This window comes from Physeter macrocephalus, chromosome 21, assembly GCF_002837175.3.
Source record: "Physeter macrocephalus isolate SW-GA chromosome 21, ASM283717v5, whole genome shotgun sequence".
Taxonomy (NCBI): Eukaryota; Metazoa; Chordata; class Mammalia; order Artiodactyla; family Physeteridae; genus Physeter; species Physeter macrocephalus.
This window is the reverse complement of record NC_041234.1, coordinates 42,553,914-42,577,312: the sequence shown is the minus strand read 5'-3', so window position 1 is coordinate 42,577,312 and position 23,399 is coordinate 42,553,914. Positions and strand designations below refer to the sequence as shown.

General features: G+C 45.0%; 1 protein-coding gene across 2 annotated transcripts in view; it reads right to left on the bottom strand.

The window, feature by feature from the left end:
- MSN (moesin) overlaps positions 1-23,399 on the bottom strand; it is a 66,467-nt gene that overhangs the window by 10,159 nt on the left and 32,909 nt on the right. Inside the window, exons 2-8 of one of the 2 annotated variants that reach the window (XM_024116543.3) lie at positions 19,141-19,225; positions 14,822-14,905; positions 5,667-5,762; positions 4,245-4,519; positions 2,814-2,897; positions 1,989-2,135; positions 611-707 (exon numbers count right to left, since the gene is read on the bottom strand). In XM_024116543.3, coding sequence (XP_023972311.1) covers positions 611-707; positions 1,989-2,135; positions 2,814-2,897; positions 4,245-4,519; positions 5,667-5,762; positions 14,822-14,905; positions 19,141-19,173 — 816 coding nt within the window. In that variant the 5' untranslated portion in view covers positions 19,174-19,225. The remainder of the gene's footprint in view (positions 1-610; positions 708-1,988; positions 2,136-2,813; positions 2,898-4,244; positions 4,520-5,666; positions 5,763-14,821; positions 14,906-19,140; positions 19,226-23,399) is intronic. The other variant, XM_007119461.3, reaches the window with a different exon arrangement.

The window sequence follows — 23,399 nt, the reverse complement described above, 5'->3', positions numbered from 1 at the left end:
TCCCAAGCACCAGCTTTCCAGTCTTGTCAGCCACAGACAACTGAGTAGGTGACAGGTGTGGCAAGCATGTTAGAGAAATGACTGGACTGAAAGCACTTTCTTGATTTTGGATTGCTCTGGAGAGAAGTCTTGAGAGGACAGCAGCAAAGTTATAACAAAAAGAACACCTGGAGAATCATCTTTGGATCTGGACTTCTCCTGGCTCTGTCCTTTCTCCACAATTAAAGATAAATCAAGTACATGAACAGTTTCCACTTTCTAGTGCCTAGAGGGTTTAAAAGATAAGATGTACTCTCTGTTTCTACCCCAGAGCCTCAGGAAAGTAAAAGACAGTGGCTAAGAGGCAATAATTAGACTGCCTGTGGCTCTCCATAATCCATGCTTCTCCTGAGACACAGGTAGCAGTTTGGCACCAGTTATAGGATGCCTCCTGACCATTTCTTGGCATCAGCATCCCCTTTCATTGCCAATCGCCTTTTGTGCCTCCTATTCCCACCCACATACACAAAAAAGCCAAAAAATGGAGAGAAATATAGAATGACACAATTGCTTTTAGCACTATCCAGGCCTTGGCAAGTACCTGTGTTGGCCAGTGGGAGGAGTCACTTACCGGGGCTTTTTTGTCAATGGGCTTGATGACAAATTTCTTGTCATTAAAAGAGATGTTCCTGATTTCACTCCAGGGGAAGCCTATCTTAGGAGTCAGTCTGTAAAAATGGATGCCAAGAACATTAGGATAAAGGCAAGACAAGAAGGACTTAGAGGGTTGGTGCCTTGCCCTCCCCACCACCAACTTCTCCCTTAAGGAGGCAGATTCATTGCCAGCTCAGCCAGTGTCATCACATGCCACCAGGTCAGCTGCCAGCATTGAGGGTGCACAAAGGACCTCCTGATACCACAATCAACATATCCCTTGTCCCAATATCTGAGGTTTGTTTTATTTTATTTTTTGTTGAGGCATGGACCTTGTAACAATCTCTCACAAGAATCCCCAGCCCTACTTAACTGGAACTCTTCTACCCAAGGTTGTGAAAGTTGGGGAGAAGGTAAATAATGAGTTCCAAGACTCAGAAGTTACACAAAACAATAATATAATGATCTCCATCCTCATCAAGAGCAAGCCAAGAAGGGACTTCCCTGGTGGTCCAGTTGAGAACCCACCTTCCAATGCAGGGGACACGGGTTTGATCCCTGGTCAGGGAACTAAGATCCCACATGCTGCGGGGCAACTGAGCCCACATGCTCTGGAGCCCACATGCCACAACTAGAGAGAAGCCCATGCACCGCAACGAAGAGCCCATGTACCGCAACTAAGACCCAACATGGCAATAAATAAATAAATAAATAATTTTTTTTTTTAAAGAGCAATCCAAGGAAAAAAAATAAGCTAGCGAGATAACACTGTAGCAAGAGGGATTACAGGCCAAAAGGCACTTAATCATCATATGCAAATGAGATTAATTACAAATCGTGACAAGGTAGGTTTTAGACCAGTGTTGTCCAACAGAAATATAATGAGAACCACACATGTAATTTTAAATTTTCTAGCAGCCACATGAAAATAAGTAAAAAGAAATAGGTGGAATGAACTATAACAGCAGTTCATTTAACACAGTATATGTAAAATACTATCATTTGAACATGTAAATCAATATTTTTCAAAATATTAGTGAGACATTTTGTATTCTGTTATTCACACTAAGTCTTCAAAGTCCAGTATGGAGTTTACACTTATAGCACATCTCAATTCAGAGCAGCCACATTTCAAGTGCTCAACAGCTATATGTGGCCAAAAGCTACTATAGTGGACAGTGCAAGTCTAGTCAATTCAAGATTTAGAGGCCTGAGGGAGGTTGTACAATCATCTGGCCTGGTCTAAACTAGGTAGAAGAAGAATGATATAGGTGGGACCCAGGAAGTATAATCCTACTCTGTCAAATCCTAGGTGTCAAAGTGGCCCAAGAAACTAAGTAAGCTCTGAACTATACCTGTCATTCTGCTCATAGATGTTGAGACCCAGGGCATCCACTCCCAGCCACAGCTCTGAGCCTTTCTTGTTCTTGATGCTGAAGTAGTTCACACCATACATCTCCAGATCCTGGGCAATCTTCAGATACTCCAGGACAGCATCCTCCCTAAACAAGAGAGCGGGGTGGGGCAGGGGCGGGGAATATAGGGGAGCCTGTGAATCAGACCCGGGGAGACAGAAAGCCTACTTGTTCTGCACTTCTGACAAGAATCTTGCTATAAGGGGTGGGAAAGAGGATGGAAGGTGAACAGATGATGGCGAACAGAGCACAACATGACTTTTGCCAAAACATGCTCACAGGAGGCTCAGGTCTGAGGTTCCCAAGGGGAATAAGGTAGGCTGACCCTTGCTGGCCTCTGGCATGTTAGCTATCACAGAAGCCTCGTACGCAGGCACATTATTAGCAGAGCCCAGATGAGGTGATGATGGCAAAATGGTAAAATTTGTTCTTCAACTAGACAACTCCAAAATGGGATGCCATGTTTATAGAGCTCCTTCTTCATGTCATTCTTGGGGAGGAGCCCCTGGTGGCGCAGAAGCTCCCTAGGGATCCTGATATCCCCTCCATTTCTTTATGGTCAAAATTGTCTGGGCTATCAGTTGCCATCATTCACAAAAAGTACAGCTTTATAATGGCCCTGATTTGCCTTCCATTTCTAATTTCCTGTTTCTCTCTCTTCAACGTCCTCCAGTGTTCCTAGCCCTCTGCCTCTTCTCCCTCCAGAACCAACTCTCATTCTCCCTGCAGGGGCAGTAGAGCCCACAGTTGCTAGGGCTGGCTTACCTGAGCATGCCCCGGTGCTCCTCATGCCACACCTGGATCCGTTCCTCCCACTGGTCCTTGTTAAGTTTGTGCTGTTCCAGGACCCTGGAAAGACAATGCATGGTGAGTAGTTTAAAGCACAAAGTCCAAAAGCAGGGGTAAAGGGAAGTCTACTTAGCCCCCTAAGGGGTTGATGCAAAAAGAATGTGGGGTCATTACATCAGAAGCAGACTGAAATTACAGCAGGAGGTATTAATTAGACATAGGGAACTGCCTGAGGGGTATGAGAGATACAGAATGGGTGACCAAGAAAGACAATAGGAACACCTTCCTTTGTACCTTTAACCAGAAAATCCAATAATGTGCTGTGGTCTCTAAGCAGAGCAATAACATATCAACAGTCTGTGCTGGCTTGTGGGGCTAAGGGTAGGCACGGGCCTCGTGGAGGCATGCACGCGCTCTCCTAGATCTTTGTGGTACCAACAGTTTGCATTTGTGAGACTATTGCTCAGGGATAAGTTTACAGCCTGTGGCTACAGAACAAAGAACTGAGCCCAAATGGCTCTGGGAGAAACTATTGATAATGGGCTCAACCTCCCAGATCTACTAGATCATAAACAAGGCTTGCTTTAAATATGCTATCTCAGACATTATGGCAGTGACTTAGGTAGAGTCCCAGGGCACAACCACTATCCCTAATACCTTCAGGTGAGTTGTACATTTGCCACAGCTCCACTGGGACTGAGGCTACCAGAATGAAGCAGAACTTTTCCTTCCAATCCAAAAGCCTATGAAAATAGCGAATGGATGCAGTGGGGTTAAAAAAATCAAGAGACTAGGCTTCTAGGTCACCTTAAATGAGCTGTGGGAGATTGAGCAGGTCAGAGTGAGCACCTCTGCACATCTATTTCCTGAGCCAATAAGGATTGTGCTGCCTTATTCATTTTGTGTGTTGTTGTGATGCTAAAACAAGAATAATGAGTGTTTGAGAATGTTCAATTTTGAAGTTTACAAAAGCAGAAATCTCTGTACACTGGTTATCAATATTAAAAGACTGTTTGAGCTCCCCACATCCCTGGCTTAAGTATTTTTCACTCCTATGAACCTCTGATATAAGAGGTCTAAATCAGTGAAAAGGATTGAGAAAATGGAACTGGGGCAAGGAGAATCAATCCATCTCTGGTTCTCTATATAAGCACCTGTTTCCAGGGTAATGAAGTCCTGTAATTAGGCAAACAGAGGAGGAAAAAAAGCTTTTTATTTTGAGAACCAGAGAAATAACAACAGGGTATGGTGCCATATGCAAATGTGTCTGTCTGAGCAGCACAACATGGTCTTCAGACAGACCCTAGTGGAGAGGGACAGATCTGGCAACCCCTGTATAATAGGGATCAGTCAGCTTTGGGCTGCAGCCCACTCTGACCAGGGCAGACGGCCAGTACATCACCTCACCTCTGTGGCAGCAACTTGTCCCCAGCCAAGTAGCCAGACTTGTGGACTTCCTTATTGAAGTCACCATACTTGGACTGAACAGCATAGGAGGCCAGCAACACAGCAGTCTCAGGTGGGCAGTAAATATCATCATTGAGAATGCCCTCCTTCACTTGCAGGAAGAATAGTCGCTGTGTGATGTCCTGGATCAATTCCTCGGATACATCCTCAGGGTAGAACTTAGCCCGGAACTTGAAAAGTAGGGGGCTTTCCTTCCGCACATCCTGGGCAGTCACCTGGGAGCAGCAAGGGGGGTTAAGGGCTCTCAAAAAATAGACTTTAGGGGTGGGGGAGTGGCTGTAGGGTGGGGAGAAGACACTGAAAAGTCATCAATTTGGATAATCCCAAAGAGTTGGGTGGCAATTCTCCTGGTAATTGAGAAAAGAGACACATTACTTTCATTGGGGACCCAATCCCATATCCATAATTGCTTCCTGTTGGGAATTTCTTCCTGAAATAACCTAACGCCCACTGATAGTCAGAAGCCCTTAAGCCATCATCATCTGACAGTATATCCAGCTGCCCCCACGTTCTGAAAGTAGGCTTAAGAAACTCCTCTTTTAAGGCTCCCCCAACTCCATAAATCAGCAAAATAAAGACTAGGATGTATGACTGAGGTCTTGGAATTGGCTATAGGCAAAAGCACAAATCAGACTGTCTTTTAAAGCCTGAAATTGGCTATTAGTGGCTCCACATTTTTCCAGCAGAAGTCTCCACTCTTTGTGAAAAGAAGACTCTGCCAGCAGAAGGTGGGGCACCCATCCCCTAGACACTGTCAGGAAAATAAGCCATAGGACAGTATGGAGACCTCCAAGGACAAAGTCAGCCAGTTTGAGGATAATGAGATGGAGAACTGCCATGTTCCTGCAGAGATGCTGCTTGGAGGTAGAGAGTTTGAATGGACATATACTTAAACCATCCCACTTGGAGCTCAACTGAGATAGAAAATCAAGAAAGAAGGACACATCTGTATGGGGCTCAGGCATCAGTTGACAGGCAAGAAAAGGGACAAGATAAGATTATGAGACTTTCAAGATTCTTTCCAGTTTAATAGTCTATGACTCTCTGTTTAACAAATTTCCTAAAGCCCTTCAGTTTGGAAAGGAAAAAAGGATACCAATCCCCTCCTGAAGAACTACTAATGGCTATGGTCCATAAGTGGGTCCCATCCTCCTTGGACACTGGCCATTCTTGCTGTTAGGAGTCCAAGTGGAGATAGCAAGAGGTCTGCCCTTATTCTGATCTAGTGGTCGATCAGAATTTTTCACTCATGAAAAACTGAGCCATAGATGCCCTGCATTTGCCAGCGAACACATTTTACACCTCTGAGAAAGATCTGGTAGAGGAGTGAATTCCAAAACTGACAATGGGATAAGCAATTACCTTCTTATTGAGTTTTAGCCAAGTAGAGAAACCCTTAGTGTCCTGGTACTGCAGACCAAAAAACCAAACTTCCCTCAGGCCGATAGTTTTCACCACCTGAAAGACAAAACACAAAACAACCACTAGTTGAATGCCTACCTTGTGCCAGGCACAGAGGACAGAAATGTGGAGCTCACATGGTCCCAGGGTCTGGCAAGAAAATATACTTGGGCAGGAGCTAAGAAACGATGTCAACATCTTTCTGAACAAAGTACTTTCGCTGAGGTAGGGACTGGATCGATTACTTATGAGCACAACCACACATCAATAACTTGATATCCATTATCTCCTTGAATTTTCACAATAACCCTATGATATAATTACAATTGGGCCCATTTTACAGATAATAAAAGTAAGGTTCAGAAGTGAAGGTTCAGTTAGTAAGTAGCAGAGTCAGGACTGTTTGACTCCAAACCCATTCAAATCCACTGCTTTCTGCCACCACCCCCACCCCCCCTCAGTTATGCCATGCAGCTTCACACACCCAGAATGGATTAAAAGCTGAAGGTAAAAACTGTTGGTTTAAATCCTGAATCTTGTTCTCCTGGATTACTTCTTTATGTTTAGCAACTAGGAATAATGCCCACACCCTTCAGACTGAGTCCTATTTACAATGTCCAAATAAAGAATGTTTGAGGAGACAGAGCAGGGACTGTGGTATCTATACACCCCAAAGCTGTGCTGTGCCTAGGGGCTGAGATGCTCCTTTACAGTCCTGATTAGAGTTCAGTCATGATTCCCCTTCACCACTCACACAGGTTGAGAGTGGGAATGAGGGTGGAAACAGGGTGAGTACCTCAGTGTAGTAGCTGAGGGGCCCCGTGGTGTTCTGGGCATCTTGGCTGAGCAGTGGGCAGTAAAGGGAGGCCAGCCAGGAGAAGACAGATGGGGTCTGTTTTCCAGTCCCCGACATTAGCATGTAAATAGTTCTGGCTGGTGGCTCAAACCCAGCATGCCCACCACTGGGGATAGAGGCAATAAAGCTGAGCCACATCCTAATGAGGTCACGCTGGCATCAGAGTCTTCTTTATATTTTCTTCTATTGTGGGGGGGTGGTGCTGGGGGGGGCGTTGAGGTGAAGAAATTTACCTGGACTTAGAAACAGGTAACAAGGACCCAGTGTTGCTTGTTGCTTATGTCTTCCCTGTGAATAAATCAGTATCTCCCCTCAAAACGCACACACGCACGCTCACACACACACACACACACACACACACACACACACACACACACACACACACACACTGCACTGTATCCAAAGTCTGCACTACACATCCAAGGCCAGGCCCCATAGTCACTCTCAGAGCTTACAATCTAGTGCTTCAGAGGTCCCAAGGAAAAAGTAGATCGTGTTTATTAAAGTACCTGTTATGTGCCAGGTACCAAACACTGAACAACCATGAGATAGCTATTATCTCCATTTTATAAATGAGGAAAATAAGGCTTAGAGAGGCAACCTGTCTAAAACTGTAGAGCCTAGACTAGAATCCTAATTGTATGACTCCAAAACCCATACCCTTTTCTCTTGCATGCTATCTCCTAATGCCAAGGGCTCAAAGGATCTTAGAAGCTCTGGGGTTCCCAAGTGACTAACTCCATTGTCTCTCTTTTGGCCCAGATATCCCAGCCAGACAATGAACTTTGACTACCTCTGCATCTAGATATAGTTCCTGGTGTTCCCACTAGACTCAGTCAACAACAGCTTTGGAGAGAAGCCATATCCTGAGGTCATTAACCTTCACTGCTCACCAGGGTATGCATGGTGATCACCCTTCCCTTTCTAGCTTGAATCAGGTATCAGAAAACCTCAGTGGAAGTCTCAATTCTGTCTCCAACTTGCTGTGTGATCTTAAGGTAGTATATTTCCCTCTCTGGGCCTCAGCTTCCTCATCTATACAGCTTCCCCATCTACTACGAATGGTGTGGCTGAAATGACCTCTTTCTGCTCTCAAGTTCTACCATTCTACTAATTAGGTTATTTGTAAATGACCAAGAAATACAACCCCATTTCCCACCTACCTCTTGCCAACTTGGGTAACTAGGAACATGCTTAGAAAAAATAAATGAAGGAAGGTGCAGGGTATGAGGAAAGATCAAAAGACTTCCAGGATTCAATGGCAAGGTGAGTCCTTGAGTCTAAGTCAATAGGCAGTAGGAATTACCAGGTTTTAGATGACAACAAAGTAGTCATGTTGAAATGTGATTTCGGCTTTTTTGCAGATGATAGAGGGAGAGGATGTGGACAGGAAAGATTTTTTTAAAGCACCTCTTATCCTACATCTAAGATAGGGCCTAATTAACAATTCTAATGGTTTTTCACAAGGCTGCAAAATAATAATGTACCAAGGTACAATTGGTGGAAAGAAATAAGTTCCAAGAAACAATTCAGCCCCAAGAGAGAAAGGGACCCACTGAAGATGTTGAAAATGGACCATTAGGGCCAGGATGCTAGGTCACGGCAGGGCAGACTGGGAACAGAACTAGTAGGGCAGCAACTGGTTTTTTCCTGTACCAACGGCACAGCTGTAGAGGCTCACAGACCCCAGAACTAAAAGGGAGTGAGGAAGTCACGGACTACACAGCCAGTCCCACAGGTCCCAGGAGTAAGTTCCTTAGCCTTTTTTTGCACCATGTTGTCTGTTTCACTAGTGGGATGGGTATGGGTGTGATGAGAAGGGGATCATGGGAGCCAAAACAGTTCCAGGATCTAGAGTATCTCTGAGGATAAAGTAATAGCTAAAGCGATATCTAAAGAAAGATTTCAGGATCAGCAAGGCATTTTAATCTCTCTGAGCACTGCCTCTTCCCTTATGAATACAGAGAAATCAGATGCATATAAATTTTCCACTTCCTTAGGCTGTAGGGCTTGGAGAGATGAGCAATGTCTCTTAGTCTCCACTGAAGTCCTAAAGTGAGGAAGTGAGGGTGTGGGGGGAAGGAAATATGGTCTGAAGTCAGAATCAAGACTGAAAAAGAACAAAGGATAAAACAGATGACCCCTGGACCCCAGGCTATAAGGAAAACTCCAATTAAGGTCCACAGGGCGCTGGGAATCATTTGATCAGGCAACTCTTGGCCCCATTTCAAAGTCCTGAAATATGGAAATGAGGCCAAGCTTAGCATGCTTCCAGCTTTGCCTCCAGCTGAGACCTTACTCCAGAGGAAACAGAAACCTCGTTTTCTAGTGGGAAAGAGTATCTAGGTCCCGGTTCCAGGAACAACATCTGTGGCTCCAGTGACGGGTCCTTACCATTCTACTCTGAGAAATGGCTGCATCCCTGAGAAAAAATGTCTTTCTTTGCTCCCTTTGATTCCAGAGAGCCAGCTCATCTGGCCTGAGCTAGTATTTCTCAAAGCTGCCATGGAAGAAATCCTTAAGCAGCAGAAGATAATGAATGCATATACCCAGGGGACGGGGGTGGGGTGGGGTGGGGGTGGCAGCGTGAGATACAAGAAGATGGCTGCAAGCCACAATTTTTTTGAAGGTTTAACCTTAATCATTTGTGCAAATTTTACTTTCTACTCCTTAAATATCCATGTTTTAATAATGAAATAGATATTATCTACAAGTAAAACTGATACGCCAAGATACTAAATCACATCCATCCCACAGCTCTGTGTACCTCCTGGAACCTGCCACATTCACCTAGAGGGGCTAGGACTTCAGTTTGTAAGACACTGGCTGTGGATTCTATTCAGCCACACAATAGAAACCCCCCAAACAGACTGGAGCATTGCAGAATCCAAGCAGCATAAACTAGAAAACTGGGGTCCAGTGAGGGAAAGAGATTTGCCTCTGAGAAAATCCTCACTAATTACCAGGAGCATCTGGATGTAAGCAAGAACTCCTTTTTGCCTCTCTTTTGCATGTGAAGGCTACTTACGTCTGAGGTCTGGGGAGGGGAGGGGAGATTAGGTCAATTCTGGAAACCAAAGCCCCCCTCCTCATATCCCTTATGCATCTATCTGAGTAAATAAACTAGTGACATAAGCAGTCACTTCAGAAGCCCAGAGCAAGATTGGGAAGCAAGGCTTGAGCCTCAAGAGGAAAACTGCATGAGATATTATGTACAAAACTGCACCAATGCCCACACACCTGAGGCCCACTGAGATCCCATTACAGGCTTGGCAGCAGCTGCATCAGCCACCTACCTTAAAGCAAATCAGTGCACAACTGGAAAATTCCAGGAGGGCTGCCACCATCGCTGCTTCTGCTACCCCACACTGCCTGTGCCCAAGTGGCCACCTGCTCTATAACACAGAACCCGTTCAGCTAGCGTTCTAAGTTTAGGGACCAAACTTTGTTCTTAGAATGGAAACAGGCAAATAAAGAGGAGGTCACAGAGGACACAGCTGACAAAAGGCACTGGGAAAATTGCAAATGCTATAAGCTTTGGTTCAAGCCACTATACTATTTCCTAGCTAACTGACCTTAAACAGGTCTTTTCCCCTCTCCAAGCCTCAGTTCATCATCTATAAGATGGGGATAATACTATTATTATAATAATAGATATTAGTTATTTTATAAAACAAAAATGGCAAAAAAGAGAAGAAGGGATTGCTGCCTTCAATGCAGAGTCAACAAATCCTAAGGCCTTCACTGAGCCAGAAAAGCATCCTGATCTCATGCCTCCCTTATCTGAACTCCCAGGGGAAATTCCACCCACTTATTTAGCCCTTAATAAGAATAAGCAACATTAGAATGCCTGCTATGCACCAGACACTTTACTTACTGGAGGATTAAATAAGACTACAAAATCTCTAAGATTAGTGTGATTACTATTTTACTGAGGTAAGTAAAATCCTAAGAGGCTAAACAAGCCATCCAAGGTCACACAGCTGAATAGCAGGACAGAATTTGAACCCAAGGCTGACACCAAATCCCATGCTCTATATACCACCTCTATACACAACCTGAGCCTCAAGGGTGTTTGTTTCATTCAATGTGAGAGGAGAGTTGCATGTACTTTTCTCTGTTTCCATAGGTGAGTAACTCCAAGTTCCTTAAGGACAGAGATGGTGTTTGATAGGTCTAGAGATTCTCCTAGAGACACAGTAGACCTTCAGTCTATACTGAATCAGTCAATGAACAGATGAATGAATGGATGGATGCTCTGAGATTTCACCTCTTCTAGAGCTCAAAACCTTAAGTGGAGGGGGCAGGTAGAGCTAGAATAGAGCTACAGCTAGAGACCACAGCTGAGGAGGAGCCAGGCAGAGGGTTCTTAAAGTGGAACTTATTATGGCAGCACTGCCCCCTAGTGGTACCTAGGTAATCAAGAGCCCTCGGAAGAACCTCACGCTTTAGAAATGGGGCTAAGTGACAAAATCGCTGTAACAAAATGTGTTCTCTCTCCTCCCTATCTGTGAACACACTCACAAGAAGGAACAAAGGCAAACGGGAAGAACTATGGGCCCCATTTCCCTTTCCCACCAGGCCTTGTAACTCCTCAAGCTATGGCTTCCCATTGTTGCCTGTTATTTATCGCTGGTGCCAAGGAGGGTGCTTCCTCTCCAGTCAGCTTCCTCTCTGGTCATCAGCCAGACAACTGCTGGATTCCAGGATGGCCCCAGAGCTTCTGTCAATTCCTCCCAAGGAGTCCAGCTCCTTCCTCCTAGGCCCCTGATCTCCCTGAATGATGGATCTCAAAGGTCAGACAGAATGGACTTCCTTCCTTATGCTTTATCAACTTAGAGAGAGGGAAGAAGGGAAGAGATCAAATCCCCCAATGGCCTGTGAACACACACCTCTGAGGATTTCCATCCAGACCGGCCTTGGCCCCGAGAGTGCCAGATGCTCAATTCTGTGTCAGAGTTCAATTTTTTTTTCCTATAGTTTTCACCTATGGGGTCCCAGCTCGGCTCCTTCTGACCTCACAGAACATGATTGCCCCCTCCTTCCTACAACAGCCCCTCAGTAATCTCAAGACAGAGTATACACTTCTCTTGAGTCTTCTCCAAGCCAAACAGGCTCATTCACCCCAAACAGAGTAGCACAGTAGGGAAAAGTACAGTTTTACAGTCAGAGCTATATTTGAAACTCTGTGTCACAATTTACTAACTACATAACCTAGAGTGTGTTTTTTCACCTCTCATAGGCAGGGTCACTACAAGGATTAAAACAAGGTTAGTCCATAGTAGGTGCTCACTAAATCATATTTCTCAAAACAACACTGATCTTCCTGGTGGGAAATCATGAACTTCCTGGTTTCCTCCCTTTCCTCTCCCCAACCAGTATGAAAGATTCAAGTCTCTCAAGGGCTTTTTTGGGGAAGCAGTAGCTTTCAGAACTAGCACACCAATCTGGCCAGGGCTCCCTACCAACTGGGCTTCCCTCAGAACCACACCCACAGTACGCAAACCAAACCAACACTAACAAAGAACTATCCAGCCCTGAGGCTTTTCAAAGTTAATAAACCCCTTTGTTCAAGTATTTTTCTGCTCTAGGCTCTAAATTATGCCTTCCTCACCCTCCACAGCTACGCCCTCCAATGCAAATGGACAAAGCCCCCAGTGTTGAAGGCAGGGAACGGTGTCATTTGTTTGAGAGAGGTGGGGTATAGAACCAGGGCTCTGGGAAGGCGTCTGGGTAGAGGCCAAGGGAGTCTCTGGTACCCAGCTGGACTATAAAATCCACATTGGCTGATACTCTCCTCTCTACAGCTGCTGCCCAGAATGAAACTGCTGTCTGAAGCAAAGGGCCCAACAGCCTACCTATGGTGTGGACACCTTCTCCCTTTTGTCCCAGAGACAGTAGAAGCCTATCTAGGAAGAGTTGTCCCCCCACCAGGTTTCCTTCCCCTGCCACCCTGGCATATGCTAATTGCAGATCATACTCAAGTGAAGCATTTCCCTCCTTTTTACAGAAAGGGGTCATCTGAAATCCAAATAGTGGGGTTAGAAATGGGAAATAAAAGATATGGAATACAGAAATAAATGCCACAGATAAATTTCCGAGAGATAACCAGATTTGACATATCAGTTAAGACAGTGAACAGATGGGGAAACTAAGGCCCAAAGAGGGGAAAGTTTTGTGTAAAGTATCAGGAGAGTTAGTGGTAGAGCCAGGCCTAAGGCCTAAAATTTCCAACTTTCTATCCAGTGCCCTTTCGACTTCACCAGGCTGTCCCTTGCAAAGCTTTCCAATATAAAACCTGCATGCAAAGGGAGAATGCAAAACCTTAATGTAATCAAAATGCATTCAGTCATTCCAGACTAGCATTGTAATCACTTGTGAAGTATGTGAATGTCAGCACATTAATTGTAGTAAATGTGTGTTTAAATGTTCCTCTGACTAATTTGTCTTTTATAAATTAAATATTAATGACTACCTTTCACCGTTTGATACAAAACAAACTCCAGAGAAGAAGCAAGTCCTAGCTAGATCCAAAGTTAGATATGCTGAAGATATTCAAGCCCATCTCCCAACTCTAGCTGATTAATGAGACAAGAAGTGTCGCAGCATTTGGAAGCTATAATTTATTACATCTCTACTACATGCCAGATGCTTCACATAACACTCACTTCTCTATTTGTATTTTCTTATTGCCTTTCTCTCCTATTTCTAATTTATCCTTTTGTATCCTTATAAACCACCGTAACAAGTTTTCTGAGTAGCAAGTGAGATACAAATAACATACTCTTTCATAACCTCACCAAAAGCCTGTGAGGTAGGTATTAGACCCACTTTTGGGGGGCAAGGCCAGGAGAGGAATGAGACTACCAACTCAGAAAGGTTCAATAATTTTCCCAAGGCCTAGCTACGAATATGAAGATTTTGTTTCCCCATCTGTAAAATGGGGCCAGTACTAATTCCTGCATTCATTGGGCCTTGTGATAGTCAAATGATATGGTACACAAAATGTCTGTCACAGTACCTGACATACTGTAAGCCCTGGACAAATGTTAACTTTCATCTGTAATAGCCATAGACAACAATTTTCCCACTCTACTACATGACATCAGGGACTCAGGAGACATGCCCAAGCTGTCCTCACATTTCTAGGCATGTTTTCCTTCCATTTACATAGAGAACTGAAGGGAAAACAGCCTTGCACCATCCCCATCTCCATCCTCTCCCCTCACCAGTCAGGAGGATTCATAGTAACAGAATGATCTCATCTGAATATAATCTCCTTCTTCCTTTCCCTTCCCAACTCTGGGTAAGCTCTCAGACAGCAGAGGTACTCAGAGAGCAAAGGAGAAAGGGAAGCAAGAGGGCCTGGAAAATCCATTAAGGGGACATGTGGTCCCAACATCCAGGACAATGTTAGACTCCCACCTCACCAGAGGCGGGTGTGGAAATAGGATAATGGCCCGCCTGGAGGGATTCCAATCTCTGGAAATGGGAGCCCCATTTTTACTCCTAGAAGTCTGGTCACAGACGGCACACTCCTTTGGCCCCTGGAGGGTCTCTGAATGCTAATAGATTCTGTGGCCCCCACCTGGCTATTATATAGCACATCCCTTTTGACAATGGTGATTCACAGCAAAGGAACACCCCTTGGATTGGAGATGGGAATGACCACTTCAGCATTATCTCCATGGCATGATTACAGGAGCTGAGGTATCCTCCTATTGCATTCATCACCCCCAGTGGTATCCTAAGTCCCAATATTCCTTGAGGGAAATGTACATAGAGCACACTACTTCAGGGAGAATATGTTGGCTTCCTTCTACTAGGAAGAAAAAACAATGTGACAGAGGCCATGTTGTAGTGACAAGAACATGGGGTTCAAATACCAGCCAGATACCAGCTGAGTGCAGTTAAGTTATTTAATTTCTGAGTGTCATCATCAAAATAGAGATCACTTACATCTTTCAGAGTTGAGAGAAAGGCTCTGCATGCTGACATTTTAAAAGTATCTAGCACAGTCATATCCCACTCGCATCTCTTTTCTCCCATGTTCAGCACCAAGGATAGGATTAATCAGGACCATCAAGGTGTAGGCTGCCAAAGTTAAACTTTGCCTCCTTCGTTATTAAGGCTGAGGCCAGCCTTTGTTTTGATCTATCCTGGAGGAGTGAGTAGGAGAAGAGATTCCCCAAAAGTGGGCATTATGGTGGAAGCTATTGGGAGAAGTGGGGGGCTAAGGAGCAACAAGTCCCTCCCTTACCTGGTCAAACAGCTGCTTGCCAGTGGTGTTGGGCTGAATGGCAAATTCCAGCTCTGCGTCCATGGTGGTCACACGCACATTGATCTAGGATGAGATCAAAGGAGGCAAGTTAGTTGTCTGGCTCTATGCTCAGCAGAGCCTGGGACAAGTCTCTGTTCAACCACAGGAGAGGGAGCTAAGATGCAAGAACCTAAGACATTTAGATACTGGTGTGAAGGGAGACTATTGAAACAAACAATAACCTAGCCCCTGCTCCCAACCAGTTTACTGAAGACAAAAAACCCCATAGCTACAGGGCAATGCTTACCAAGGGGCAAATAAATGAATGCAAATCAACCTACTATTAAGAGGAAACAAGTGTTGACTGTACTTCTTCCACCTACACCAGCCAGCTCCAAGCCCACAGCATTCTCTCCCCACCTCTGATCTATAGCCTGGATTATCTACAGCACTGATCTTTGCAGAGGCAAGTTAAGGGCAGGATAAAGAACACTGCATTCTAAGCCTAGCATCATAACTGGTTCACTCTACAACCTTGGATAAGTCTTATCCCTTTCCTGGGCCTTAGTTCCCCTCATCTGTGCAAGGGCAGGAGTGCAGGGGGTGGAGGTTGTCAATTACACTAGGCAATCTCCAACAACCATTTCAGTGCTGACGTCTATGGTTCTATATACTGACTTACATTGTTAACACTTCCTGTATTTATGTCTCACTGGTCTCCCTAGGCTCAAGAGAGGAAAGGGGCCTCAACAGAGATAGGTGTGGGCAGCACAGAGGTGCTTGACTTCCCAAAGCCAAGTCAGCAGAGAGAAAAGGAACAGGGACAGGCCCAGATGGAAATACACAGTATTTCACAGGCACTAGAAAAAGTACCCTCCCTCTACCTTTAAGAAGAGATCCCCTAGCCAAAGTCAATGATAGCTGAAATTTCATCAATAGAGATATGTTCCTTTGGCTGAAAGCTTGGTGGTGGTGGTAATAGCCATAATAAGCAGCAGCTTTCATGTATGGAGACTTATTACTCACTAGGCACTTTATATGCACTATCCCATTTAATATCAACAATCACCCTGTGAAGTAGAGAGTATTATCTCCACAGTGGGGATGAAGACTTAGATATTTGCCTAAAGTCACATCACTAGTAAGTGGGGAAGACAGGGTTTGAATTCAGATCTAAGTCCAAGCCTCACAATTTAAACCAATACACCAAACTCCTCTTACACCAAAGTGTAAAATGTCTCCATTAAAAGAAATCAAAGATTAAGGTTTTTTTTGTTGTTGGACATTTTGCTTAAGTAACCTATATGGTATAGCCACAAGATGGTTTGTTACATGGTCATATAAAATATTCATAAAGACTATTTCATGCCCAAGGTAAATACTTCAGTAATATTAAGTAAGGAAGACTAAGCAACAAGATTTCATGAGCTCAACTTTGTAAAAAGTATGCATACAGAGGTTATTGGAACCATACCCAAGTGTTAGTCAGTCTTGGTTTTTGGGTAGTGATCTTATGAGTGCATTTTCCCTTCTTTAAATTAAAAAAAAACTAATCTACATTTTCTAAGATGCTCACATATTACTTACACTATTGGGAGGGAACTAAAAATAGAATTGTCAAAGATGCAAATCCCTATGGAGTGGGTAAGACATTAGGCCTTATCAGTCTTTGACACCTATGGGCCCTTCCTGAGCACAGGGGTCAGCTAGCAGGGAAGAGAGGGCCAGACAGCAATTTTGCCAGCTAAACAATTCTGATGAGGACCAGGCCTGGGGAACAATTTTGTAAATAAATCTCACCAGGGAGCCAAGGAGGAAATCTATTTCAGGATTGACAATGGGACAGGAAAGGCCATGAAGGCAGGAACAAGTAAGGCAAGTACCCCAGTGGGAGACAACGGGCAGGGTTAGCCACTTTGACTCAGTGTTACCTAGGCTTCCTGCCAATCCAGTGACCTCCACAGAATAGGCCCTCATAAGGTAGGGAGAATGAGGCCCAAAGGGCGGGAATTTGGCCTCAACATCTAGCCTTAAATCACCCTTGAGCTGAGTCAAGGGAGCCCTCAAAACACCAATGACTTGATAGGGATAGGAAAGAGTAGAAAAGGGACAGTGGCCCTTTTAGTGCATTGAGAAATTTCATTCTCACCTCAAGGTTTCTGTCTTAATTAGTTACCTCTCTAGTATCCAAGACTCAGTGGGTACTCACAAATATTGGCTAAATGAACAGTACTAAGCAAGGGGATATAAGAGATAGATATAGCATAGTATACAGAATCAGAGGTGGGAACATTTTACATCTTGATATTTTTGTGCCATGGACCTTTCCAAGCAGTTTAGTGCAGTCTATGGACCTCCTTCTCAGAATATTTGTAAATGCATGAAATAAAGTAGATACAAAGAGACCAATTATATTGAAATAGTTATCAAAGTTTAATATGTACTTCTTTATTATATTATATAATTACCTAACACTGGGTCTTATTAATTATTACTACTGTAATTTCAACTTTGTCTTTGGCATAAATGATATTTTGAGAAATCTATAATAAGTAAATCATGATACAAAAGTATCTTAGATTTCCACTGGTGACAAATTCATAGGTACTAACTTTTTTTTTTGGCTTACATTCATAATTGAAAGAGGGGCTAAATTTCAGTGAGAGGTTAGTGAAAACAAATATGTAATTTTCCTCCATCCAACTTCATAGATCCTTCCCACTTCAAATTATACCCATGGACTTCACGGAAGCTCAAGGACTCCAGGTTAAGAAGCTTCCTATAAATTTGTTTCAGTTTACCCAATATTAATGGAATAGTATGTTTAAAGAACTATGGTTGCAGTAGAGCTATAGGACCAGTCCCTGACCCCAAGGTACTTACTGAATAACAGGAAAATTATAATATACAAGGGAAACCCTGAGAAGTGCCATACCGGAACAGAAGAAACCTTTTGTGAAAATATGGATCCACAGTTCAAAGTGGTATTTGCACTGGTCTCTAAGGATAACCTGGATTTTGAAAAAGGGAGAGTGTGGGAATTGGGGGGAAGAGCACACAAATGCCCTAGGTAAAGAAAGAAATACATGCAACGGCCCAAAAGGAGACAGAGATAAAAGCATGCAGGTCTATACTGCTGAACTGAATGAATAAGCATTTTCAGAACTCTAATGGAAAACTGATTAATTCATAAAAGTGCTAACAAAAGATCAAGATGAAAAAAAATTAATTACATGGGACTGAGTGAACTGATGAGGATGATTATAATTTCTGTGACTTTCTGTTTGAATAAAAAAAACACATTTGTAATTAAAAAAAAACAAAGCATGCAGGTCTCCTCCAGGGTGAATGAGGCCTGCAAGGTGAAGAAGAGTGGGCAGAGAGGCCAGGAAGGTAGGTGGAAGGCCTTGAAGAATATGCTAGAAAGCTGGGCCTTAATCCTGTCGAGAGTGGCCAGCCACCCTGAAGGTTCTGAGCAGGGTGGGGCAGAATCAGAACAGGGCTTTTTAGAAGAAAGCACCCAGGGAGGACACCGAGGAAAGGGGTGGGGCTCTAGGGAACATTCCACAGCTAGGAGTTCCCTTAATTTATTTTTTTTAAGATTTATTTATTATTTATTTATTTATTTATTTTATTTTTGGCTGTGTTGGGTCTTAGTTGCGGCACGTGGGATCTTCGTTGGGGCACGCGGAATCTTTCATTGCGGTGCATGGGCTTTTCTCTAGTTGTGGTATGTGGATTTTCTATCTCTAGTTGTGGTGCGCAGGCTCCAGGGTGCATGGGCTCTGTAGTTGTGGTGTATGGGTTCCAGAGTGCATGAGCTCTGTAGTTTGCGGCACACAGGCTCTCTAGTTGAGGTGAGGGAGCTCAGTAGTTGTGGCACACGGGCTCAGTTGCCCCACGGCATGTGGGATCTTAGTTCCCTGACCAGGGATCGAACCCGTGACCCCTGCATTGTAAGGTGGATTCTTTACCACTGGACCACCAAGGAAGTTCCAGGAGTTCCCTTTAATTCACACTATTGGGAAGAATTTTCAAAGGAAATTCAGTGTCTCTTGCAGATCATGTCAATCACAGGTCATACCAATCTATCATCTTCAGGGGCTGGCCCACAAGTCCAAATATTTAACTTAAATATTTGGTAAATAAACGTTTCTTAAATAAATCAACTGGTAGAAAAGAACTCAGCCTGGGTTAAGAATAAGCATGTCAGAGAGGCTAGTACTGTACAGCTTCCTCCCTCCTAATAGAGCATCGCCCCAGAACAAGGGCTCTCCTCAAATCTGAAGCTGTCCAGCTGAAACCAAACTGGAACTTACTTCTCTAGAATCTCCGCTCAGAGTTTCTGTCATTCCACTGTGGCTGCTTCTCGAGGGAAAGCAGCCTGTGGTTTCCTGAACTTCACTGTGGAGACAAATAATCTTAGGTTTAAAAAAATTAGAAAGAAAAGCAAACACAAAGGGACTTCTCTTCTTGCCACCACTTAACTCAGAAGAAAATGTGAGTCATGAAGACAGGGTCATGGGTCTGTGTTCTCCTTTTTTTCTGTGTGTCAGAGGTAGGGGGTAGTAAGGGTAATAGCATGACTGGGGCTGAAGGTGATAGGTATAGGGCAGGAGTGTTGATCAAATAATATCCCTTGTTTTCCTTAAGAGTAATATGAGACCCAAATGTATACAAGGAGCTGCAGGCCCAGACCCACTGCCACACAGGGCCCACTGGTTGCTCACCCTAGTGGGCACCCACTGCCTTCCATTTGGGCCTTGCCTCTTCAAACTCAATGAGGAGAAGAGGGCAGTCTATTTTGAGAGGCAAGAACTTGAAAATAAAGCCTCCAAAGTCAGCAGAAAGTTCCCAGGCAGTCCCTCAGCTCAGCAGGAGTGGAGGAGCTAGCCTGGGTGGAGTAGCATTTCAAGATGTGGTCCCCAACAGAGAACTAACACCCTGTCCAAGCCTGTCCTTGAAAACTGTGTCTCTGGAGAACATTTAGAGTTTAAGGAACAAAAAAAGTCTGGGTGTGGGCGAGGTGACACCCTCTCATACACCCTAGCCCTCCTACCCCTAGCCCAAGAACAATAAATCCACTGTTATTTATTGAACAATTGAACACAGACACTTCCCACACCAAGCCTTTCATTGGACACTAACAAGCCCATCTCAGTGGTCTGTCATCCAAAGCCCTCAACAAACTGGGATCTCTCCTGTGTCCCCAGTTGGCTGGCCTAAGAAACAAAATAACCAGGCCACATGCTACCTCTGCCTTGGCTGCAACAGCTGGGGTCCTTTGCTCTCTGGACCTGGCCAGCTTCAAATAAGGGACCCTCTCTTCCCCTAGGGCCAGGAGCACCCAGATGAGCAGTAGCTGGGCCACAGTGAGGAGATCAGGGCAAAGTTTCCTCCTACTCACCCATGTCACTGAACTATAAGATGGCTCTTTCCTGGAAAGGAATTTGAGGGAGACAGAGGACAAAGCAGAGAGAGTCGAATAATCACAAGTGGCTTGTCTGAAGCATGGACCTGTACACAGAAGGCAAATGGCAAATGACCAGCCCCACGTCATGGATGAGGAAACTGACGAGCATAGAGGCAGGTAACAGAAGGATGGAAATGAACACTTACTGTATAGCAACTATGTGCCAAGCCCCTTCACTCAGAGTCTCACTTAACATCACTGAAACCACATTTACTCAGCCAGCAAGTGGTGAAGACAAGTCTTCTGGACATTCCCAGAGCACCATCCTTGACTCCACCTACCTCTCCAGTGACGCTGATTTCACTGCTGAGTTCAGACACCGCCTTGGCAACTATTTTGGCTAAGGGCCAAACACTTTAGCATAGGAAGCCTGGGCACATCTGGGAAGCACTGCTTGGGAAGGCCCCCTTGCCAGGGCAGAGCTTATGAGTCAGCCCAGTTGGGGCTGAGCTCAATGACATCACCCCTCACCTGCCACCTCACCATTCTCTTCAGAGGCCCAACTCCTCTGGGCTTTCAGTGGCACCGCTGCTATGGAGAAGGCAAAGGTAAGTGTAGGAGGGTGGCCAGAGGCAGGACAAGCCCTACCAGGGTAACCCCAGAACTTCAGTCTCTTCCCTGGACAGAGAGCAGTCACCACAGTGTCACTCAAACTGCCTATCCCCATTATTTAGGCTCTAGCACCTACCACTTCCTGCTTCCATAACTGGGGCCAGGGCAGGGCAGGGCAGGGCCTGGTCTGTCTTGCCTCTTGGGACGACAGCACTGCCTCAAGCAGCTGTTTTCCATAAGGGGTAAAACAAGGGTTGCTTTGAATCTCTAGCCTAGGAGGCATTCTCCCCCTTCCCCTTCCCCTCCTCCTCCTCCACTGACTCACTCACTTCCCTGTGGACTTGGAAGTGGTACCTGGTACAGTTATCTGTTCTGACCTCTTCCTGCCCATTTCCAGACCCTTAATACAGCTAGCAAGACCTGCCTAGGGTTAACCCTTCCTATGCCTGTGCTTTTTCCCAGTAGGTTCTAGAAAGGAGACCATACCCAACCCCATGCACACCCATACCTTTAATGGGTCAGCAGTAATTCTTTAATCACTCCAACCGCTGCAAAGGGCATGGGAGAAAAGGGTCCCCTTTAACTTGCTTTGGCCCAGTCCTGCCTTCCAAAAGCTCCCTGAGAAGCATTTCAACTGGGAGATAAGGGCATATTGGACACTGGGTGTTACTCCTCCAGTTATCATATACTTAGGGGAGTAACCCCAAACAAAACTAACCCCTCTTAGCAATAAGAATATAACTACATTGTCACTATAGGAGGAGAGCTCAGGACAGAACAAAGCTGAAAAGGTCAAAGGTCAGAAACAGTGAGGTTACCTTAGTAAGCTACAGCTTCCCCATTAATCCAGCCTTAATTGCACAGCCTTTTGCTCAAACTCAGACTGAGGTAGAGTCCCCCTCTTCTTCTCAAAACATGAAGGTCAGGAAGGAAACTAGCTCCTCACCATTTATACCTAACTCCAGGACTTATTTTCAAAATCAGCTCAGCCAAACCATATCCCAGGAGCAAACACCACCCACTCCCCTACCCCCCACCCCAGCTCATCTCTCCTTCCAAGGCACAGGGGGCTGCCCCACAAGCTCCTTAGCATAGCCATTCCTCCTCTTTAAATTTCCTCAAGATTTCAATCCACTCATCCTAGAATCTCATCTGGCACCTCCAGAATAAACCCTTCTGAACTTCTCATCCCTATTCTCCAAAAGAATAAGTAATCCAGAATCCCCAACTATCAGACCTGAAAGGAACCTTAGAGATCACTTGATTCAAACTCTGCAATATACAGCTGGGGAAACGGAGGTCCAAGGAAGGGGAAGCACTGGCCCAGGGTCACACAGCTGCTGGACAGTGTGAGAGCAACAAGGATTAAAAATCTGGCTCTTGAACCACTGGCCATAATAAGCAATAGAAACATCCTAGCACTTGGAAAACAGTAGACACATCAGGCTGTTGAGCTGGAAAGACTATGTGGAGGAGGCAGGACCAGCTTGCTTCCATGAAAAACTCCAAGCTGACACCGAATGGAAGTCTAGTTTATGACAGAGGGCAAGCCTAACTTTCAGGCTCTGATACATTCACCATCACCCATTCTAGGGAGACTAAACCTTTTATAACAGCATGGAAGGAAACTCAAAGATCCCTTGTTTCTAGGACAGTTTCTTTTGCAAAAACTTGGATAGCAACTGATTGGGAAGGTCCCTGGCAGCAGTCACAGCCAAGACCCAAGCTGGAGGTTGGGACAGGGCGGGGAGGTACAGAGAGGGTGGAGACGACACAGCAAGGAAAGAGGCAGGGAATTTGAAGAACGGATTTATACCTAGATAGCCAAGAACAACAGATTCTTCAATTCTCATAAAACTTTGAAGCTGCCGAAAGAAAAGGAAAGAGGGCCCATCATTAATAAAATAAGTCTCTCAAATGGGTTAAGCCCCTCTCTGGGGCCCCACCCAGCTGGGCTTCAGTCTCTAGCATCAGTTTCCTGCTTGACCCAACTTCCTGCCTACAAGTTTCACAGGAAGTATTTATAGACTGGAAACACAGACCCTTTGCAGCTGCCTGGAGACACCAGTTCTGCCCAGAGCACCAGAAGAGGGCTCTACTTTCTGTGCTCAATAACACATCACAGCGACCTCCAGCATCCCAGCTCTGAAAGGCACTGGAGCTGATCTAAGCCTCAGCTTGGGTTCCATCATTACTCATGGGATTTCTGCCCTGTCCTGTGCTTCTCGGTATTAAAATTGCTGAAGCCAGGATCAGTCAACTATGCAGGAGCAAGGGGACGCTTCCAGGGTAAATCAAAAAGTTGTTTTCTAAACTTATGGTTAACAGTGGGGAAAGGGAGGAAGGGATAAATTGGGAGATTGGGATTGGCATATATACACTATTACATATAAAATAGGTAATGAGGGCTTCCCTGGTGGCGCAGTGGTTGAGAGTCCGCCTGCCGATGCAGGGGACACGGGTTCGTGCCCCGGTCTGGGAAGATCCCACATGCCACAGAGCGGCTAGGCCCATGAGCCATGGCTGCTGAGCCTGCGCATCCGGAGCCTGTGC